The sequence below is a fragment of the Heterodontus francisci genome, chromosome X (genome assembly GCF_036365525.1).
Source record: "Heterodontus francisci isolate sHetFra1 chromosome X, sHetFra1.hap1, whole genome shotgun sequence".
Lineage (NCBI taxonomy): Eukaryota > Metazoa > Chordata > Chondrichthyes > Heterodontiformes > Heterodontidae > Heterodontus > Heterodontus francisci.
In genome coordinates, this window is record NC_090421.1 from 16,509,750 (window position 1) to 16,527,958 (window position 18,209).

An 18,209-nucleotide genomic window follows, 5' to 3' on the forward strand; every position below is an offset into this window, starting at 1 on the left:
GAAAGGCGACCGACAGACCAGTCCTCTGGGAAAGATGGATCAGGTCCTAGACCAGATGGATGTTGTCCAGGATGGACCGGCCCGGGACTGTGTAGGACTGGTTGGGGTGGATCACGTGGGCCAGATCGGAGCCCAGGCGGATAGACATAGCCCGGGCAAAGATCTTATAATCCGTGCTGAGGAGGGAGACTGGACGCCAGTTCTTAAGCAAGGCAGAAGGACGATGACCACCCTGCGCCACGAGAGGGGCATCTCCCTGATCGCCAGGCTTTCCCCCAGGACCCACGCGTGATCGCCCCCCCAGGACATCCCAGAACGCCGAGGAACTCCATGGTCAGCCCGTCCAGTCCTGGGGATTTGCCCCTCGAGAGCTGGTAGAGGACACCAGTCAGCTCTGCCAATGTGAGCAGAGCTTCCAATCCTTCGGCGCCCTCCAGGCTGACCTTCGGCAGGTCCTCCCACAAAACTCTACGCACGTCCTCACTGGACGGATCCAGAGAGAACAACGCACTGTAATAGTTACGGACCAAAAGGCACATTCCCTCTGGATCCATGATGGAGCAGCATATGTGTGAGAAGACCCCGTCACTGGCGAAGAGGGGCTTGCCATGCGGCTGAAGAGCCATGCCCACCCCTAAGAAACAAAGCAAATACCATTTTTTTAGAACTCTAAACAATATGATGCAGAGGAGGTGGGAGTAGAGGAGGAAAGGAAAAGGAGAAGATAGGTGGCTGAGTGGTGGAAGGGAGAGAAAGGCTGCAAGGATATTGCTCTTTTGGAGGTTGGAGCACCTTACTGCAAAGAGTCCAAAGTCCAATCTTCCAGCCCAGAGGGGAGGTGCACAGGGGGTAGTTCTTCACCCGGGTTGGCTGGAGCCACCCACTTCTTTCCTTTTCCTGCTGTTATTACGAAGACTTTCTTCACCCGGGCACCTCCAGCCATCCCGAGCCAGGCAGTTGGGGTGGGGAGGGAGCTCCCTTTGTGCAGGATGGAGGAAAAGCATAAGAGCAAATCCAGGGGCTCCCTATAAAATCTAGCAGCCCCACCCTGGATCTTCCAGCCTCTCCACCCTCCCCTAACAGTCCAATCAGAAATGAGTTCTCCGGTGCTGCAACACCCATCTCTCCAAAATAACTCGCAGGAGGATGACGAGCGGCCCCGGGAACAGTTTACATCCGTGGGCTGGATGGAGACCTTTGGCGGGCTGGATCCTGGCCCATGGACCATATGTTGGACAACCCTGGTATAGGGGGAGCTTTACTCTGTATCGAGGCAGTACTGTACCTCAGTAACACAGACCCTGTCCCATCATTGCGGGAGAATTACACACACATACCCCCAACCCATCACTGTGCGCTGCAGTATTGCTGAGAGTGCAGGGAGGGACAAAGCGCAGAAGAGCAATAGTTATAGGGGACTCTATAGTCAGGGGCACAGATAGGCGCTTCTGTGGACGTGAAAGAGACTCCATGATGGTATGTTGCCTCCCTGGTGCCAGGGTCAAGGATGTCTCTGAACGGACAGAGGGCATTCTGAAGGGGGAGGGTGAACAGCCAGAGGTTGTGGTACACATCGGTACCAATGACATAGGCAGGAAGAGTGATGAGGTCCTGCAAGGGGAGTTTAGGGAGTTAGGTAGAAAGTTAAAAGACAGGACCTCTAGGGTTGTAATCTCGGTATTACTCCCTGTGCCACGTGCCAGTGAGGCTAGAAATAGGAAGATAGTGCAGCTAAACACGTGGCTGAGCAGCTGGTGTAGAAGGGAGGGTTTCAGATATCTGGACCATTGAGCTCTCTTCAGGGACAGATGGGACCTGTACAAGAAGGACGGGTTGCATCTAAACTGGAAGGGCACTAATATCCTGCCTGCAAGGCTTGCTAGCGTCACTCAGGAGGGTTTAAACTAGTGTGGCAGGGGGGTGGGAACCAGAGCAGTAGGACAGCTAGTGAAGTAAATGAGGAGGACAGAGTAAATAAGGCCAGTAGGACTAAGAGGAAGAGCAGGCAGGGAGATGTTGCTGAGTACAGCGGGACTGGTGGTCTGAAGTGCATTTGTTTCAATGCGAGAAGTATAACCGGTAAGGCAGATGAACTTAGAGCTTGGATTAGTACTTGGAAATATGATGTTGTTGCTATTACAGAGACTTGGTTGAGGGAAGGGCAGGATTGGCAGCTAAATGTTCCAGGCTTTAGAAGCTTCAGGCGGGATAGAGGGGGATGTAAAAGGGGTGGGGGAGTTGCATTACTGGTTAAGGAGAATATCACAGCTGTACTGCGGGAAGACACCTCAGAGAGGTCATGCAGCGAGGCAATATGGGTGGAGCTCAGGAATAGGAAGGGTGCAGTCACGATGTTGGGGGTTTACTACAGGCCTCCCAACAGCCAGCGGGAGGTAGAGGAGCAGATATGTAGACAGATTTTGGAAAGATGTAAAGGTAACAGGGTTGTAGTGGTGGGTGATTTTAACTTCCCCAATATTGACTGGGACTCACTTAGTGCTAGGGGCTTGGATGGGGCAGAATTTGTGAGGAGCATCCAGGAGGGCTTCTTGAAACAGTATGTAGATAGTCCAACTAGGGATGGGGCCATTCTGGACCTGGTATTGGGGAATGAGCCCGGCCAGGTGGTCGAAGTTTCAGTGGGGGAGCATTTCGGGAGCAGTGACCATAATTCCATAAGATTTAAGGTACTTGTGGATAAGGATAAGAGTAGTCCTCGGGTGAAGGTGCTAAATTGGGGGAAGGCTAATTATAACAATATTAGGCAGGAACTGAAGAATTTAGATTGGGGGGCGGCTGTTTGAGGGTACATCAACATCTGACATGTGGGAGTCTTTCAAACGTCAGCTGATTAGAATCCAGGACCAGCATGTTCCTGTGAGGAAGAAAGACAAGTTTGGCAAGTTTCGGGAAGCTTGGATAACACGTGATATTGTGAGCCTAGCCAAAAAGAAAAAGGAAGCATTTGTAAGGGCTGGAAGGCTAGGAACAGATGAAGCACTTGAGGAATATAAAGACAGTAGGAAGGAACTTAAGCAAGGAGTTAGGAGGGCTAAAAGGGGTCATGAAAAGTCATTGGCAAACAGGATTAAGGAAAATCCCAAGGCTTTTTATACATATATAAAGAGCAAGAGGGTAACCAGGGAAAGGGTTGGCCCACTCAAGGACAGAGATGGGAATCTAAGCGTGGAGCCAGAGGAAATGGGTGAGTTGCTAAATGAGTACTTTGCATCCGTATTCACCAAGGAGAAGGACTTGGTGGATGATGAGCCTAGGGAAGGGAGTGCAGATAGTCTCAGTCATCTCATTATCAAAAAGGAGGTGGTGTTGGGTGTCTTGCAAAGCATTAAGGTAGATAAGTCCCCAGGGCCTGATGGGATCGACCCTAGAATACTGAGGGAGGCAAGGGAAGAAATTGCTGGGGCCTTGACAGAAATCTTTGCATCCTCATTGGCTACAGGTGAGGTCCCAGAGGACTGGAGAATAGCCAATGTTGTTCCTTTGTTTAAGAAGGGTGGTAAGGATAATCCAGGAAATAATAGGCCGGTGAGCCTTACGTCAGTGGTAGGGAAACTATTAGAGAGGATTCTTCGGGACAGGATTTACTCCCATTTGGAAACAAACGAACTTATTAGCGAGAGACAGCATGGTTTTGTGAAGGGGAGGTCGTGTCTTAATAATTTGATTGAGTTTTTTGAGGAAGTGACGAAGATGATTGATGAGGGAAGGGCGGTGGATGTTGTCTATATGGACTTTAGTAAAGCCTTTGACAAGGTCCCGCATGGCAGACTGGTGCAAAAGGTGAAGTCACACGGGATCAGAGGTGAGCTGGCAAGATGGATACAGAACTGGCTCAGTCACAGAAGACAGAGGGTAACAGTGGATGGGTGTTTTTCTGAATGGAGGGATGTGACTAGTGGTGTTCCACAGGGATCAGTGCTGGGACCTTTGCTGTTTGTAGTATATATAAATGATTTGGAGGAAAATGTAGCTGGTCTGATTAGTAAGTTTGCGGACGACACAAAGGTTGGTGGAGTTGCGGATAATGATGAGGATTGTCAGAGGATACAGCAGGATATAGATCGGTTGGAGACTTGGGCGGAGAAATGGCAGATGGAGTTTAATCCGGACAAATGTGAGGTAATGCATTTTGGAAGGTCTAATGCAGGTGGGAGGTATACAGTAAATGGCAAAACCCTTAGGAGTATTGACAGGCAGAGAGATCTGGGCGTACAGGTCCACAGGTCACTGAAAGTGGCAACGCAGGTGGATAAGGTAGTCAAGAAGGCATACGGCATGCTTGCCTTCATCGGTCGGGGCATAGAGTATAAAAATTGGCAAGTCATGTTGCAGCTGTACAGAACCTTAGTTAGGCCACACTTAGAATATTGCGGACAATTCTGGTCGCCACACTACCAGAAGGACGTGGAGGCTTTGGAGAGGGTACAGAGGAGGTTTACCAGGATGTTGCCTGGTCTGGAGGGCATTAGCTATGAGGAGAGGTTGGAAAAACTGGGATTGTTTTCACTGGAACGACGGAGGTGGAGGGGCGACATGATAGAGGTTTACAAAGTTATGAGCGGCATGGACAGAGTGGATAGTCAGAAGCTTTTTCCCAGGGTGGAAGAGTCAGTTACTAGGGGACATAGGTTTAAGGTGAGAGGGGCAAAGTTTAGAGGGGATGTGCGAGGCAAGTTCTTTACACAGAGGGTGGTGAGTGCCTGGAACTTGCTGCCGGGGGAGGTAATGGAAGCAGATACGATAGTGACGTTTAAGAGACATCTTGACAAATACATGAATAGGATGGGAATAGAGGGATATGGGCCCCGGAAGTGCAGAAGGTGTTAGTTTAGGCAGGCATCAAGATCGGCGCAGGCTTGGAGGGCCGAATGGCCTGTTCCTATGCTGTACTGTTCTTTGTGAAATCGTGAGCAACAGCTTGGTTCAGAGTTTCGCTCAGTGTTAGTGCTACACTGATTAACAGGATAGACTGCCACCTAGAGGCTTGAATGGAGAACAGATTGAAATATTCGGAAAATAGCTGCATGGTTTCCCAATTCATTGCCAAATCGGGCACAGTTTACTGTTGTTAATGGAGTTAAAATGATTTTGTGAGGGTCTTAAAAGGAGTTGGGTAGGCTGAGTAAGTCTTTCGCATTCCAGAACAAGGGGACATGACCTAAAAGTTTCAAGCTGGGCTGTTCAGGGAGGACTCCCTCATCCAAAGGAAATCTGGAACTCTCCCCCCATCCCCCAAGCAAGCCACCCAAAAAGCCATTTGAGGCTGTGGCTCAGTTGGAGCTTTCAAAACTGAGATTGATAGATGTTTGTTAGTTCAGGGTATGAAGGGTCGAGGAACCAAGGTGGGTAGATAAAGATACAGATTAGCCATGAGCAAAGTGAATGGTGGAACAGGCTCGAGGGGTTATGTGTGAATTGCACTAGAGTGGATTGAGAGCAAGAGGGCGATGTACTTATAGTGACACAGCCAACTGAATCTCGCCATCAAAGGTGTAACGTTACAAATTTATTCACTGACTCGGATATAAAAGTTCACGAGATCAGAGGGGTCACCTTCGAAAATAAAATAGCAGGTTAAATACCTTGTCCAGACTCTCATCAAATGGTTTGTTTTTTTCCCAGCAGAGGTGCAGTGTACTGATGAGAAATGACTTGTTTTTTTATGCTTTCAGTGAGAAATATTGTGATTAACACCTAATTCCTGTCAGCCACCTGTTTCGCCGTACTCTGTACATTGATTAACAGCAGTCTGCTGTGCTGGATTGGCCCACTGTGAGAAGTGTAGAAAGGACTTTACATGTCTTACAGTCATTTGAGTACTTTCGGTCCCCAAATGCAACCTGCCAATACAAAAGGGCAATGTAACTCAGTTAAAGGAAGAGACAGTGAAGGTAATGGGGCCTGAGCATCACGTCGGAGTAAAGAAGTTAAATGCACACAGCCTGTTCCGGACCAATCCTGTCCTAATTGTTGCCTGAATTTAAGACAGGAGTTATTACTCTTACACAACAGCCTGAAAGCTTCTGGGGTTTCTCATTCTGTTATTTCCAAGTACAGGCATTTATATAATGAGGAGTCCGTTTAGTAAGAAATTAGGCTGCATAAATTGAAAATACGAACTACAAATCCATAATTGCAAAATATAAAAACCAGAGGAAATCTGGATTGCTGCAGAGAACTGTGAATGCCCCCGAGTCCGACAACACTAGGCTGAAGACGCATGTCGGAGTTAAGCTGACTGCCCTGCCTCACACTTGATGTAACAGCTACTGGTGTTACTGGAACCCTGTTCAGCTGGACATTTGCAACATTAGCGGGAAGCAGAATTTCTACAACTATCGGAATGAACAGTTTCTATCATTTTATTGTTAAGAATGGGTAAAATCTGGTTGTGAGCGAGCTAACAACAATTTGCATTTATATAGCATCTTCCTGTAGTTAAATGTTCCACCGTGCTTCACTGAAGCATAATCAGACAAAAACTGACAGAGCCCAAGAAGGAGCCATGAGGACAGATGACCAAATGTAGGTTTTAAGCGGCCTCCTAATGGAAGAGAGAGTGGAGAAGAGACGGAGAGGTTTGAGGAGCGAATTCCAGAGCTTAGGACCTGTGCAGCTGAAGGCATGTCAGCAAATGCCAGAATGAAGAAAACTGGTGATGCTCAAGAGACCAGAATTGGAGGAGTACAGAGTTCTTGCAGAGCTGTTGGAGGTTACAGATTTAGGAAGGGTAGAGGGATTTGAAAACAAGGATGAGAATTTTAAAATCGAGGTGTTGGTGGACCGGGAGCCAGTGTAGGTCAGGGAACACAGGGGTGATAGGGGAACGGGAATTGGTGCAAGTTCGAATACAAGCAGCAGAATTTTGGATAAGTCCAGTTTATGGAGGGTAGAATGTTTGAGGCCAGCCAGGAGTACATTGGAATAGTCTAGTCTAGCAGTAACAAAGAACGAGGGTTTCAACAGCAGGTAGGCTGAGGCAGGGGTGGAGTCAGGCAATATTACGGAGCTGGAAGTATGGGATCTTGGTGATAGAGAGGAAATGGGGTTCGAAGCTCATCTCAGGATCAAATAGGACGGTAAGATTGTGAATGATCTGGTTCAGCCTGAAATAGTAGCCGAGGAAAGGGATGGAATCGGTAGCTAGGGAACAGAGTTTCTGGCAGAAACCAAGAGCAGAACACACCAAGTGTAGAGAAGGCTTAATGTTTACTATGTTATTGTTAACATTTACAGCAATAACACATCCATTATTACCAGTGTATTAAAAACTAGCAGCTGTGAAACATTTTGTTGTTTTGAAAATACAAAAGCACTGGTCTACAAAAGTACATATCTGGAAAAAATACTTATCTACATTATTCTACGGCGAGTAATTCACCTCCTGACTTCCCAAAGCCTGTCCACCATCTACAAGGCACAAGTCAGGAGTGTGATGGAATACTCTCCACTTGCCTGGATGGATGCAGCTCCAACAACACTCAAGAGGCTCGACACCATCCAGGACAAAGCAGCCCACTTGATTGGAACCCCATCCACCACCTTCAACATTCACTCCCTCCACCATCGACGCACAGTGGCAGCAGTGTGTACCATCAACAAGATGCACTGCAGCAACTCGCCAAGGCTCTTTAGACAGCATCTTCCAAACCAGCGACCTCTAGACGCATGAAAACACCACCACCTGCAAGTTCCCCTCCAAGCCACACACCATCCTGACTTGGAACAATATCGCCGTTCCTTCACTGTCACTAGGTCAAAATCCTGGAACTCCCTCCCTAACAGCACTGTGGTTGTACCTACATCACACAGACTGTAGCGGTTCACCATCTTTTCAAGGAAAATTAGGACTGTGCAACAAATGTTGGTCTTGCCCGTGAAGCCAATATCGGAGAATGAATTTTTAAAAAAACTTATCTATAAAAATACTTATCCACAAGAAATAACTATCTACAAAAAAAAACTTGGACAAGAAATACTTATGTACAAGAACTACTTACATTCTCAAGTACTTATCTACAAGAAATACTTATAGTCTCAAATACTTACCCACAAGTATTTACAAGAAATATCTATATTTTCAAACTTATCTACAAGAAATGCTTGTATTCTCAAATTCTTATGTACCAGAAATTCGTATGTACAAGAAATACTTAGAATCAAAAATACCTATCTACAAGAAATACTCATGAACAAAAATACTCATCCAAAGACACATCACTGAAAACTAGCGTATAACTTTAAACCAAAATATGAAAAGTTAAAAAGCAAACTTTTTTTGTTTGCACTTGACTGCCTGTTGGACCATCCTATTCACAAACTATGCGGGGGTGGGAGAGAGACACCCAGTCACGTGTATAACTTCTTCTCCCTCCCCTCCCCTCCCTTTGTAATTTAGATGATTGCTTACCTATCCAGGTTCCGGGGCCTGGCTCTGCTTGCCTATTTAAAAAGAGGGGGACTAGCCGGCTAAGCAATGTCGTGGAGCGAGTTAAGCTACTGCAAACAATGCTCAGGATTTGCGCACTGCTCGCTTGGGTCGGTATGCCCAGTCAGCTGGGCGCACTGGGTGCGATGATCGAGTGTGCCCCGTGCAATGAGCAGGCCATGTCTGCCTGCCACCCCCCCAGGGGCTGCGAGCTGGTGAGAGAGTCCGGCTGTGGCTGCTGCCTGACATGCGCGCTGGCGGAGGGAGCGGCGTGCGGGGTGTACACTGAGAGCTGTGCGTCTGGACTGAAGTGCGTTCCCCGTAGCGGGGACAAGGCGCCGCTCCAGGCGCTGCTGCATGGCCGGGGCAGGTGTCGCAGCCTCAAGCGGAGGAACCAGATTCAGCACACGGGTAAGTGGGCATCACTGTACAGGCTGAGCATGAATCAGATCGGCAGAGTTTATCATTGCGATGAAGTTAACCAGCCATTTGAAACAGAGCTCGATATTCAGCATTAAATACATCCCTTCACATTCCACCTGTCAATTCAACTGCTTCTGGTCAGGTACAATATGGACAAACCGTTCAAAACCAAACCATTGAGACAATGCAATGAGAGGCAGTGGGGGAAGAGAAAAGACACTTTAAAGAAGTACATTGTGAGCATGATCAGAGTTAAGTGTTTTGAGTTTGTCTTTAATTAAGAAATCCAGGCAGATGGTTACAGTGCAGGGACAGCACCGTGTGTGTGTGTGTATATATTGACAAGTTGCAGTTATCTCGGTGAGGAGAGGATTGGGCTTTGCTGTGTTAAATACCCTGTCAACACTCACCATCACAGCTGACACAGGAAGAGTCGGCACTGGGTAAAAGGTACCCAAGTGCGGCTGGCAGCTCTGAAGAGTTGCTACTTTTGGGATAAGAGGGGGAAAAAAATGGAGCATTGGGGGTGATCATTTTTCTTTTAAAGCTGCAGATTGTAGCCAGAGTATAGATTAAAGAAAGTGAGGAATTGTACAGTTTTGAAATCCTGCAAAATAAGAAAAAGTTTGATAAAGTGTTAAATGAGTTGTAATTTCAATGCTGTGAGGATGGAAGGAGTGTGTTGTATTTGAAATTTGCATGTCCAAACAATAATTTCTGAAATACTATAGGAGTATTGCTGTCTAAAAGAAAGATTTGCTTTTATATAATGCTTTCATGACCTGAGGGTATTGCAATGAAGTAGTTTCTGAAGTGTAGTTACTACGGTAATGTGGGAAACACAGTTGCCAATTTGTGTACAGTAAGATCCCACAAACAGCATTATCAACTTGTTTTAATGGTGTTGATTCAAGGAATAGATATTGGTCAGGACATGGTGTGAAACTCCCCTGCTCACCAAAATAGTGCATGAGAGGGCAGATGGGGCCTCAGTTTAATTTCTTATCTGAAAGACGGCATTCCTGACCGTGCAGCGCTCCCTCAATACTGCACTGCAGCGGCTGCTCAGATTTTTGTGCTCAGGTCTCTGGAGTTGGACTTGAACCACAACCTTTTGACTCTGAGGCAGTAGTGCTACCCACTGCTTTGGGGGAAATTGTGTGGGATTAAATCTACTAAATTCCCCCTGCTGACAAGAACTGGTACTGCAAAAGAAGCATCCTGCCCAAATACAGTAAGTGGCACTGTACTCAAACAGAAATGGTGGTTTCTGTGCTGTTTGTAAAGACTTCAAACTAAACTGCAGGTGTGATTTGCTACCATTGAGTGTCGGCGCAGGATTCAGAACCTAGCTCAGTATTGTCCAAACAAGCAGAAGTTGATTTTTATTTTCTGTTCCCTCCCAACCCAGGGGCACTGAACCCAGTTATGGCTCTATCATAAACAAGCAATACACTCCTAGTCATGAGTAAGCTGAAGCTCACTGCAGTGATGTGACTGGTGCTTTTTGTGCTTTGGATGTGGCCTGTGTGAGGCAATTGTGCTAAATTGATTTAGCAACGTATGTATATCTTGCATTGAATAGGAGTGATTCCTGACCTCCTACCTAACCTGGTCTATTCATATTCTGCAGGAAAGCTCCTGGATAGTGACGAGAAATATTCTGTGGCAAAGAGAGAGCATGGTAGCAAAAGCCATGGAAAGCGGCCAGAAAATCCAAGCCAGCGTTTGGCACTGAAATCTCAAGGAAATCGCCATTCACCAAAGGGAACCGTGCACACCATAGTGAACCCTTCCAAACCTATGCCTGTCACCACACCTGTGCCAGATTCTGAATATGTAAGTGTTGGGCTTGGGGGGTGAACATATAGTACTGCAGCAAATTCAAAGTACATTTCAGGAGTTGCTATGTCCAGGAGTGCTTAGAGTAAGAACATGAGAACAGAAAGTACTGGAAATACTCAGCAGGTCAGGCAGCATCTGTGGAGAGAGGAACAGAATTAACATTTCAGGTCTGTGATCTTTCATCGGAACTGTCAAAGATTAGAAATGTAATAGGCTTTGAGCAAGTGAAAAGGGAGGGGGGGGGGGGGGGAAAGAAGAACAAAAGGGAAGGTGTGAGATAGGATGGAGGGCAGGAGAGATGAAATGACAGATTTCATGGAACAGGAGGCGAAGGGAGTGCTAATAGTTGTAGTAAAAGACAAAGCATTATTCCAGAGAGTGCTAATGGCAGAATGATAAAAACAAGTTTAAGACTAGGATATGGTTAAAAAAAATATAAAATAAAATAATGGGACTCATGGTCTGCAATTATTGAACTCCATATTGAATCCAGAAGGCTGTAGAGTGCATGATCGGCTGATGCGGTGCTGTTCCTTGAACTTCATTGGAATACTGCAGCAGGCTGAGGACAGAAATGTGGGGTGGTGAATTAAAATGGCAAGCAACCGGAAGCTTGGGGTCAAGCTAGCAGACTGAGCGGAGGTGTTGCACAAAGCGGTCACCCAATCTGCATTTGGTCTCTCCAATGTAGAGGAGACCATATTGTGAGCAGCGCATACAGTATACGAAATTGAAGGAAGTACAAGTAAATCACTGCTTCACCTGGAAGGAGTGTTTGGGGCTTTGAATAGTGAGGAGAGATGGTTCTGATGAAAGGTCACAAACCTGAAACGTTAACTTTGTTTCTGTCTACACAGATGCTGCCAGACCTGCTGAGTATTTCCGGCACTTTCTGTTCTCATTTCAGAGTTCCAGCATCCGCAGTATTTTTGCTCTTTATTTTAGAGTTGGAGAAGTTTGATTCTCAGATTTAAGCTGTGAAAGACCACATCAGTGTAAAGAACAAGTGTGTCCTGTAATCTCAATGAGGCAGTTGTATATCCATTCTGGATATCTGATCATATCGCAGCTAGCATGATTGAAGACTTGTGAATTGAATGAGCGTTTGTGGCCAAGAATTGATAGTTGGGCAGGAATTGTCAAATGCTATACTTCATGCAAAGAAAGAACTTGCATTTATACAGCGCCTTTCACAACCTCCAGACATCCCAAAGCACTTCACAGCCAATGAAATACCTCCTTTGAAGTATTGTAATGTAGGAAACACAACAGCCAATTGGTGCACAATGCAGCAAATTGTAGATGTGAGCTTAATAGTTCTAAATGTTAATTCTTAACATGTGCCTCAGTGTCAGCTCCTGTACATGTACACTACACGGAGGGTATAAGGGGATGATTCACTCCCTTCTGCTACTGTCCAGCCCATGTGTGTGTCTCAGCTCATCCATGTACAGGGCACCGTGCAGGTAAAAAGGAGTGATTCACCATATCAGCCCTCAGAAGTCAGATATGTATCCAGTTGGTTGACTGGTGATCGAAGCTATTCCTTGCAGTCATAGCTGATGACGCCAGTAAAGTTTCTATAGACAGGCGGCCACGATGAGGCCTATGGCACTAAAGTGCGACAGAGCAGATGAGTGGCAGTCTCGTTTCCGTTTATGTGGTTGGATAAATCAGGTGGGGCTTGCCAGGACCCAGTGAGAGCCTCCAGAATCATTGTAGCTTGCTGTGTACTACATAACATTTCAATGAAGAAAGTCTTCCTGATTGCAGAACCTGAAGGTGATGCTGATCAGGTTGGGGGAGGGAGATGTACCCTCCATGCCTCCCCACAACATTGATGAGGATGGATGGGGATCAGGACAGTAGTATCCAGGGAAAAGTAGAGACAACAGATAGCCTGGTACTTTCAATAAGTACAAGTCGACATGCAACCCACCTTACCCATCACCCACCGTTTTTCACCCCCCCCCCCCCCCCAGACCAACAAGACCCCCCCCTCAAAGTCTTTCACTGTACAAAAATAAACTTCTCTTCATAAAGCAGAATTCTTCACCTCTCCCCATCATCGAACTCCAAAAATCAAGCACTGAGAGAAATTAGCATTCAACACTTCATGGTCAAATAGTGTTTGCTTAGTACAAAAACACGAAACAAAAGGTGCCAACAAATCCATTCACTGTCCGAAAACAACTTCTGCCTTGTGTCTTCTCCCTGGTCCCAGCTAACTGTTGCTCCTAACCTGCTACTTTTACAAAGTTCTCACTGAGTGAGATGAGGTTAAGCGATTGGGTGACTGGGATGTTTTCCCCTGGAGCCCTCCGAAGCCTGAGGTGACTCTTGTCTCTGGGTAGCTGCCTTCCGGAGGGAGCAGCTTCTGGCAGCCTGGGACTTGCAGTGGCAAGGGGGATGCTGGGCCCATAGAGAGTCATAGTTATACAGCACAGAAACAGGCCCTTTGACCATCGTGTCCTTGCCGGCTGTCAAGCCTATCTATTCTGATCCCATTTTCCAGAACTTGGCCTGTAGCCTTGTAAGCTACGGCGTTTCAAGTCCTCATCTAAATACTTAAATGTTGTGGGGAAAAAAAAAACATCTGAAGCTGTGTTGTGTGTTGAGGGCATGAAGGCTGTAGGGTCAATGCCAGTTTGTAGAGACAGTAAATCTGCACCTACTCCTTACAGCCCATCAGACAATGACCTTCTGCGTTCAGATAAGGTGTTGGTTTAGAGGGACCTCACTGAGGTATTGACTGGAACCAATAATATTTTTAAGGTCAGTCAGAAAAATAATTAAAACTGGAAGAACACTTTACTCTGACCATTTGGAATAATATACTGTATGGTGGTGATGACCTTACTGGGTGGTATAGTGGGAGAGGCTTCAATGGGAGAAAGAGTACTAGATGGATGGGCTTCAGTGGGAGGGCTGGGCATCGACGGGCAAATTAGTCTTTTTACATACCTGACTTTGGATTTTAACCAGTTGTTTGTCTGTGCTTAGGGCCCATGTCGTAGGGAGATGGAATCAATTCTACAGGATCTGAAGCCAGAGTTCTTCCGCAGCCCAGAGGACATCTACATCCCGAATTGTGATAAGAGAGGATTCTACCGGAGCAAACAGGTAAATAGTGAACCCAACACAGTAATGACCATCTCTACCTTTTTACACAGTTAAACAGTCGCAATGAGGAGCCCGCCACCCATCAAACCAAATCCAATGGTGAAATCTAAAGGACAATGGTGTGTAAGGGGGAGAGGGACTAAAACAGCAGTTTTTTGAACAGTCTGATTTCATGACCCTAATGTTTCCTACAGCATTAATAAACTGTTTTTTTTCTTCTGTTGGGCACTGAGGCCAATTGTAGTCCTTGCACCCATCTTGGGTTAAAGGGGAGACGGTGGTGGAATTTAAATTAAATTAATAAAAATCTGGAATTGAAAGCTCATCTCCGTCATGGTGCCACAAAACTGTCACCGATTGTTGTAAAAACTAATCTGGTTCACTAATGTCCTTTCGGGAAGGAAATCTGCTGTCCTTAGCTGGTCTGGTCTACATGTGACTCCAGACCCAGAGCAATGTGGTTGGCTCTTAACTGCCCTCTGAAATGACCTAGCAAGCCACTCAAGTTGTCGAGGGCAATTAGGGATGGGTGATAAATACTGGCCTTGCTAGTGATACCTACATCCCATGAAAGAATTAAAAAAAAAAGTTAGGACCTTCCTGGTCTGTATAGCGGTGTGCCAGTCAGGGAGTTATGTGTAACTGATGAGCGCCAAAGCCTGGATTTTCTGACTGATATATCCATGCTGTTGTTGAACTATTCAAAATGAATGAATTACTGCTGGCATTAAGTCCAGCCCTGGCTTGTGGGATGAAGTCTCTGTTGGGGCAGCAGGGCTACAGCTAATTTCAGCCTCCTGAGATAGGGAAGGAGGAAAAACTGAGCCAGGTTTGGTCCTCCTGAACAGTTGTTTCGAGGAGCTTGCTGTACATAAATCAGCAGCAACGTTTCCTACATTACTACAATAATTGTATGTCAAAAGTACTTCATTGGCTGGAAAGCCCTTTGGGATGTCCCTGAGAATATGATGGGGGTGGGGGGGTATAGAAATGCAGATGTGTGTGTTCTTTCCCCTTCCATTAACAGAAGGTCTTTTTAATGTTTCATAGTGCAAACCATCAAAAGGCAGAAAACGGGGTCACTGCTGGTGTGTGGATAAATACGGTCATTCACTTCCTGGGCCACCGAGCAGGAAAAGGCCTGTGTCTTGTGCAAAAAGTGCATCTTCTGAAGAGGTCGGATATTAATCTGTGCGGGGCAACTGTCCTCTGAGGACAGCAATGCCTGAGGTTTCTGAAGAGAAGATTTAAACTAGAAACAGAATCTCTCCAATCAGCCTTGCTCTATACCTGTAGGTCAACTCCCAGAATGGGCCTACAGGCTTTCCTGGAATCACATCTGCTGGAAGTAGTTTAGTTTTAAAGATTAGAAAACATGTAACAACTGCAATGAAAGTCTTCTGAAATCTGGCTTTAATTCTGATTCCTGCTCGTTCCAAACATGGCAAATTCTTTTGCCACACTGCCCAGTGCCTGGCATTAACATAACCCAAAGGCATGGTTTCCATGCCCATATTGTTTTATTTTCCAGCTCCAACCTTGAGTTGGAGCTACAGGACATCCTGTTGGTGAAGATGTTTCTGGTAGAACACTCGGGTTAGGTCTGGCACTGCCATTTCACAGGCTGAGTCATTGCACCGTGCCGTCCAGGAAATACTGGAGAGCTTTTCCAGGTGGCTCTGTAGGTCAAAGCACCAGCTGAATTGGTACTAAGCCACGTGGATCCCAGGTTCAATACCTGATCAGTGCTGTGTTGATTCCTGTCCAATGACCCCTCCAGAAAAGTGCACATTTGTAGTAGTTCAGCTATGATGCCCTCTCAGTTGCATAGCTGTCTTGGTTCCCCCACGTACTGACAGTAGAGTCATACCCCATCATGGATCAACACCTTCAGGAGAGAAGAAAGTACTGTATTCGCTGAACCTCTGCACCACTGTACCCATTGTTACTGAACCAGTAATCCAGAGGCCTAGACTAATTAAACCAAACACCAAATGATCAGGTGACTTGAGTTGCAACAGACTTGTCCCGTAAATTCGGTGGTCTGGAGTGTTTGAGGATGCTCCATATACATGGTTTGAATGTAAGTTTTCAAAAGATATTAAACTTTTTTTGTTAATATAGTTTTTTAAAGGTTCAGGGTGAAGTCAGAGGCTGCCCACCTGTGTAACTTCTATTTTTATTTTTATCATACCTCATAATTGGCACCCAGATGAATTGTCACCGACTCTTTAGGAATGGCTGTTTATTGAGTGAGACATTGAAATTTGATTTTTATTCCATTACATTATCAGTACTGTGCAGAAATGTTTTTGAACAGATCAAAGGTTACTGTCCTGCTACTCTTTAAATTTAATATTTTGGAATTGTTTTAACTTAATATCTTTTTCTGTTTAAAAGCTCCCTGCTAACAGGGTCAGGGTATTTCTTGGGCACACACTGTCCTTGATGTGTCTCTGGGGATCCAACATCGTATGGGCACACAGCCCATGCAATTTTACATCACTTTACAGGATGTGATAAGCACTATGTATTTTTTTTACTGGGAATACGATGCGCCTAAATATTTAAAGTCCATGAACAGAAATAGTGAAATATGCTTTCGAATCTAGTGTCTAAAATCAATAAATGCTTCTTTGTGATAAATTGGTGTTGCTTTGAAATTTGGGATTTGTCCTTGCAATTGTTTTATTTAATAAAATCTCACCTTTAACAATTTTATTGGTTTTATTTCATGTTCATCTGTGGTGTAGCTGGGGGAGTCAGTGTGCGCAGCGCTTGATCAAATAGAAATGGTTAACCAATCAGCATGTGAAAGTTTTTTGAGTGGGACTTTTCCATCGCTGGCCAAGGAAGTCACCTGAGGCATCGACCAGCAGGAGTGCACACTTTCAGTACAAGAGGGGAGGAAACAGGGGCAAACACTTGGTCTTCATTGGGAAGAAGCTACTGCTTCTTAAATATACACTTAATAAAATGATACAGCACAGAAGGAGGCCATTCGGCCTTCTTTGAAAGAGCTATCCCATTAGTAACACTCCACTGCTCTTTCCCCATAGCCCTGCAAATTTTTTCTTTTCCTGTATTTCCCTAATTCCCTTTTGAAAGTACTGTTGAATCAGCTTCCACCACATTCCAGATCACAACATCTCGCTGCCCTTAAAAATTCCTCCCCTTTTTTTGGTTCTTTTGCTAATGATTTTCAATCTGTGTCCTCTGTTTACTAACCCTCCTGCCAGTGGGATAGGTTTCCCCCCTATTTACTGTATCAAAACCCCTTCTTATTTTGAACACCTATGAAATCTCCTTAATGTTCTCTGCTCGTGGGAGAACAACCCCAGCTTCTCCAATCTCTCCATGTAACTAAAGTTCCTCGTCACCTTTTAAAACAAAATATGGTACAGTAAAACTCTGCTCCTATCATAATTCAGCCATGCCTGTTGAAGAGGTAGTGATTAATTCCTTTACAAGGGGTGATCTATTGCCCTCGATGCTGTCCTGAAATCGGATTGTTGCCAACTGGAATTTGTACGTTGATTTTTTTTTCCCGAAAAATATTTGCACATTTCCAAATGCATTCCAGTCTGCAAGGCAGACAGCTGCAATATTCAATGGTTTCCGATACTGATGTCAAAACATCTGGGGCACCTATAATTCTACTGTAGCGCAGTAAATCCACCTGCATTAATAATAAAATACTGCTGAAGTGTTAGGGTGAGCAGTAGGTGGTACAGGAGGAGGAACAATGAGGTTGAGGGAGTGCAGTCAGTTTTGTGGAGTCAGGAGGAACACACGTGAGCAGCCTGTAGTGCTCCTTTTGATGATTAGTGCTGAGGTGGCAGCAATGGCTCATTGGGAACATTCTCACCTCTGAATCAGAAGGTTGTGGGTTCAAGTCCCACTCCAGAGACCCGAGTACAAAAATCCAGGCTGATGTTCCCAGCGCAGTACTGAGGGAGTGCTGCACTGTCAGAGGTGTCCTCTTTCGGATGAGACCCTAAGCCAAGGTCCTGTCTGCCCCCTCAGGTGGATGTGAAAGATCCTGTGGTACTATTTCAATGAAGAGTTCTCCCCGGTGTCCTGGCCAATATTTATCCCACAACCAACATCACTAAAACAGATTATCTGGTTATTATCACATTGTGGTTTGTGGGAGCTTGCTGTGTGCAAATTGCCTGCTATGTTTCCTACATTACAACAGGGGCTACACTTGAATGCCAGCGCCGATCTGCCACGAGCTTCTGTCCTGCTAAAATGTTTATCATTGTGCCAGTTTTAGGGTCATAAAATAGGTGCCACAATGTTAATCTTACTAGGCCACAGAGGTGGGGGCAGGGCAGAGTGGGGGAGCAGCAGCCAGTCCACTGGC

General features: G+C 45.7%; 1 protein-coding gene across 1 annotated transcript; it reads left to right on the forward strand.

Moving 5' to 3' along the window:
• Positions 1–8,509: 8,509 nt before the first annotated feature.
• LOC137358736 (insulin-like growth factor-binding protein 5) lies at positions 8,510–16,556 on the forward strand. Its single transcript, XM_068025011.1, has 4 exons — positions 8,510–8,860; positions 10,506–10,711; positions 13,721–13,840; positions 14,891–16,556. Exons 1-4 carry the CDS (start codon positions 8,530–8,532, stop codon positions 15,026–15,028), a joined length of 795 nt encoding a protein of 264 aa, XP_067881112.1. The 5' UTR covers positions 8,510–8,529; the 3' UTR covers positions 15,029–16,556.
• The last annotated feature ends 1,653 nt before the right edge of the window (positions 16,557–18,209 follow it).

Excerpts from the sequence above, each read along its gene's own strand:
- LOC137358736 (XM_068025011.1), top strand. The coding sequence starts at position 8,530 with ATGCTCAGGATTTGCGCACTGCTCGCTTGGGTCGGTATGCCCAGTCAG. Across the intron at positions 10,712-13,720 it reads CTGTGCCAGATTCTGAATAT|GGCCCATGTCGTAGGGAGAT; the intron begins GTAAGTGTTGGG and ends GTCTGTGCTTAG. Across the intron at positions 13,841-14,890 it reads GATTCTACCGGAGCAAACAG|TGCAAACCATCAAAAGGCAG; the intron begins GTAAATAGTGAA and ends AATGTTTCATAG.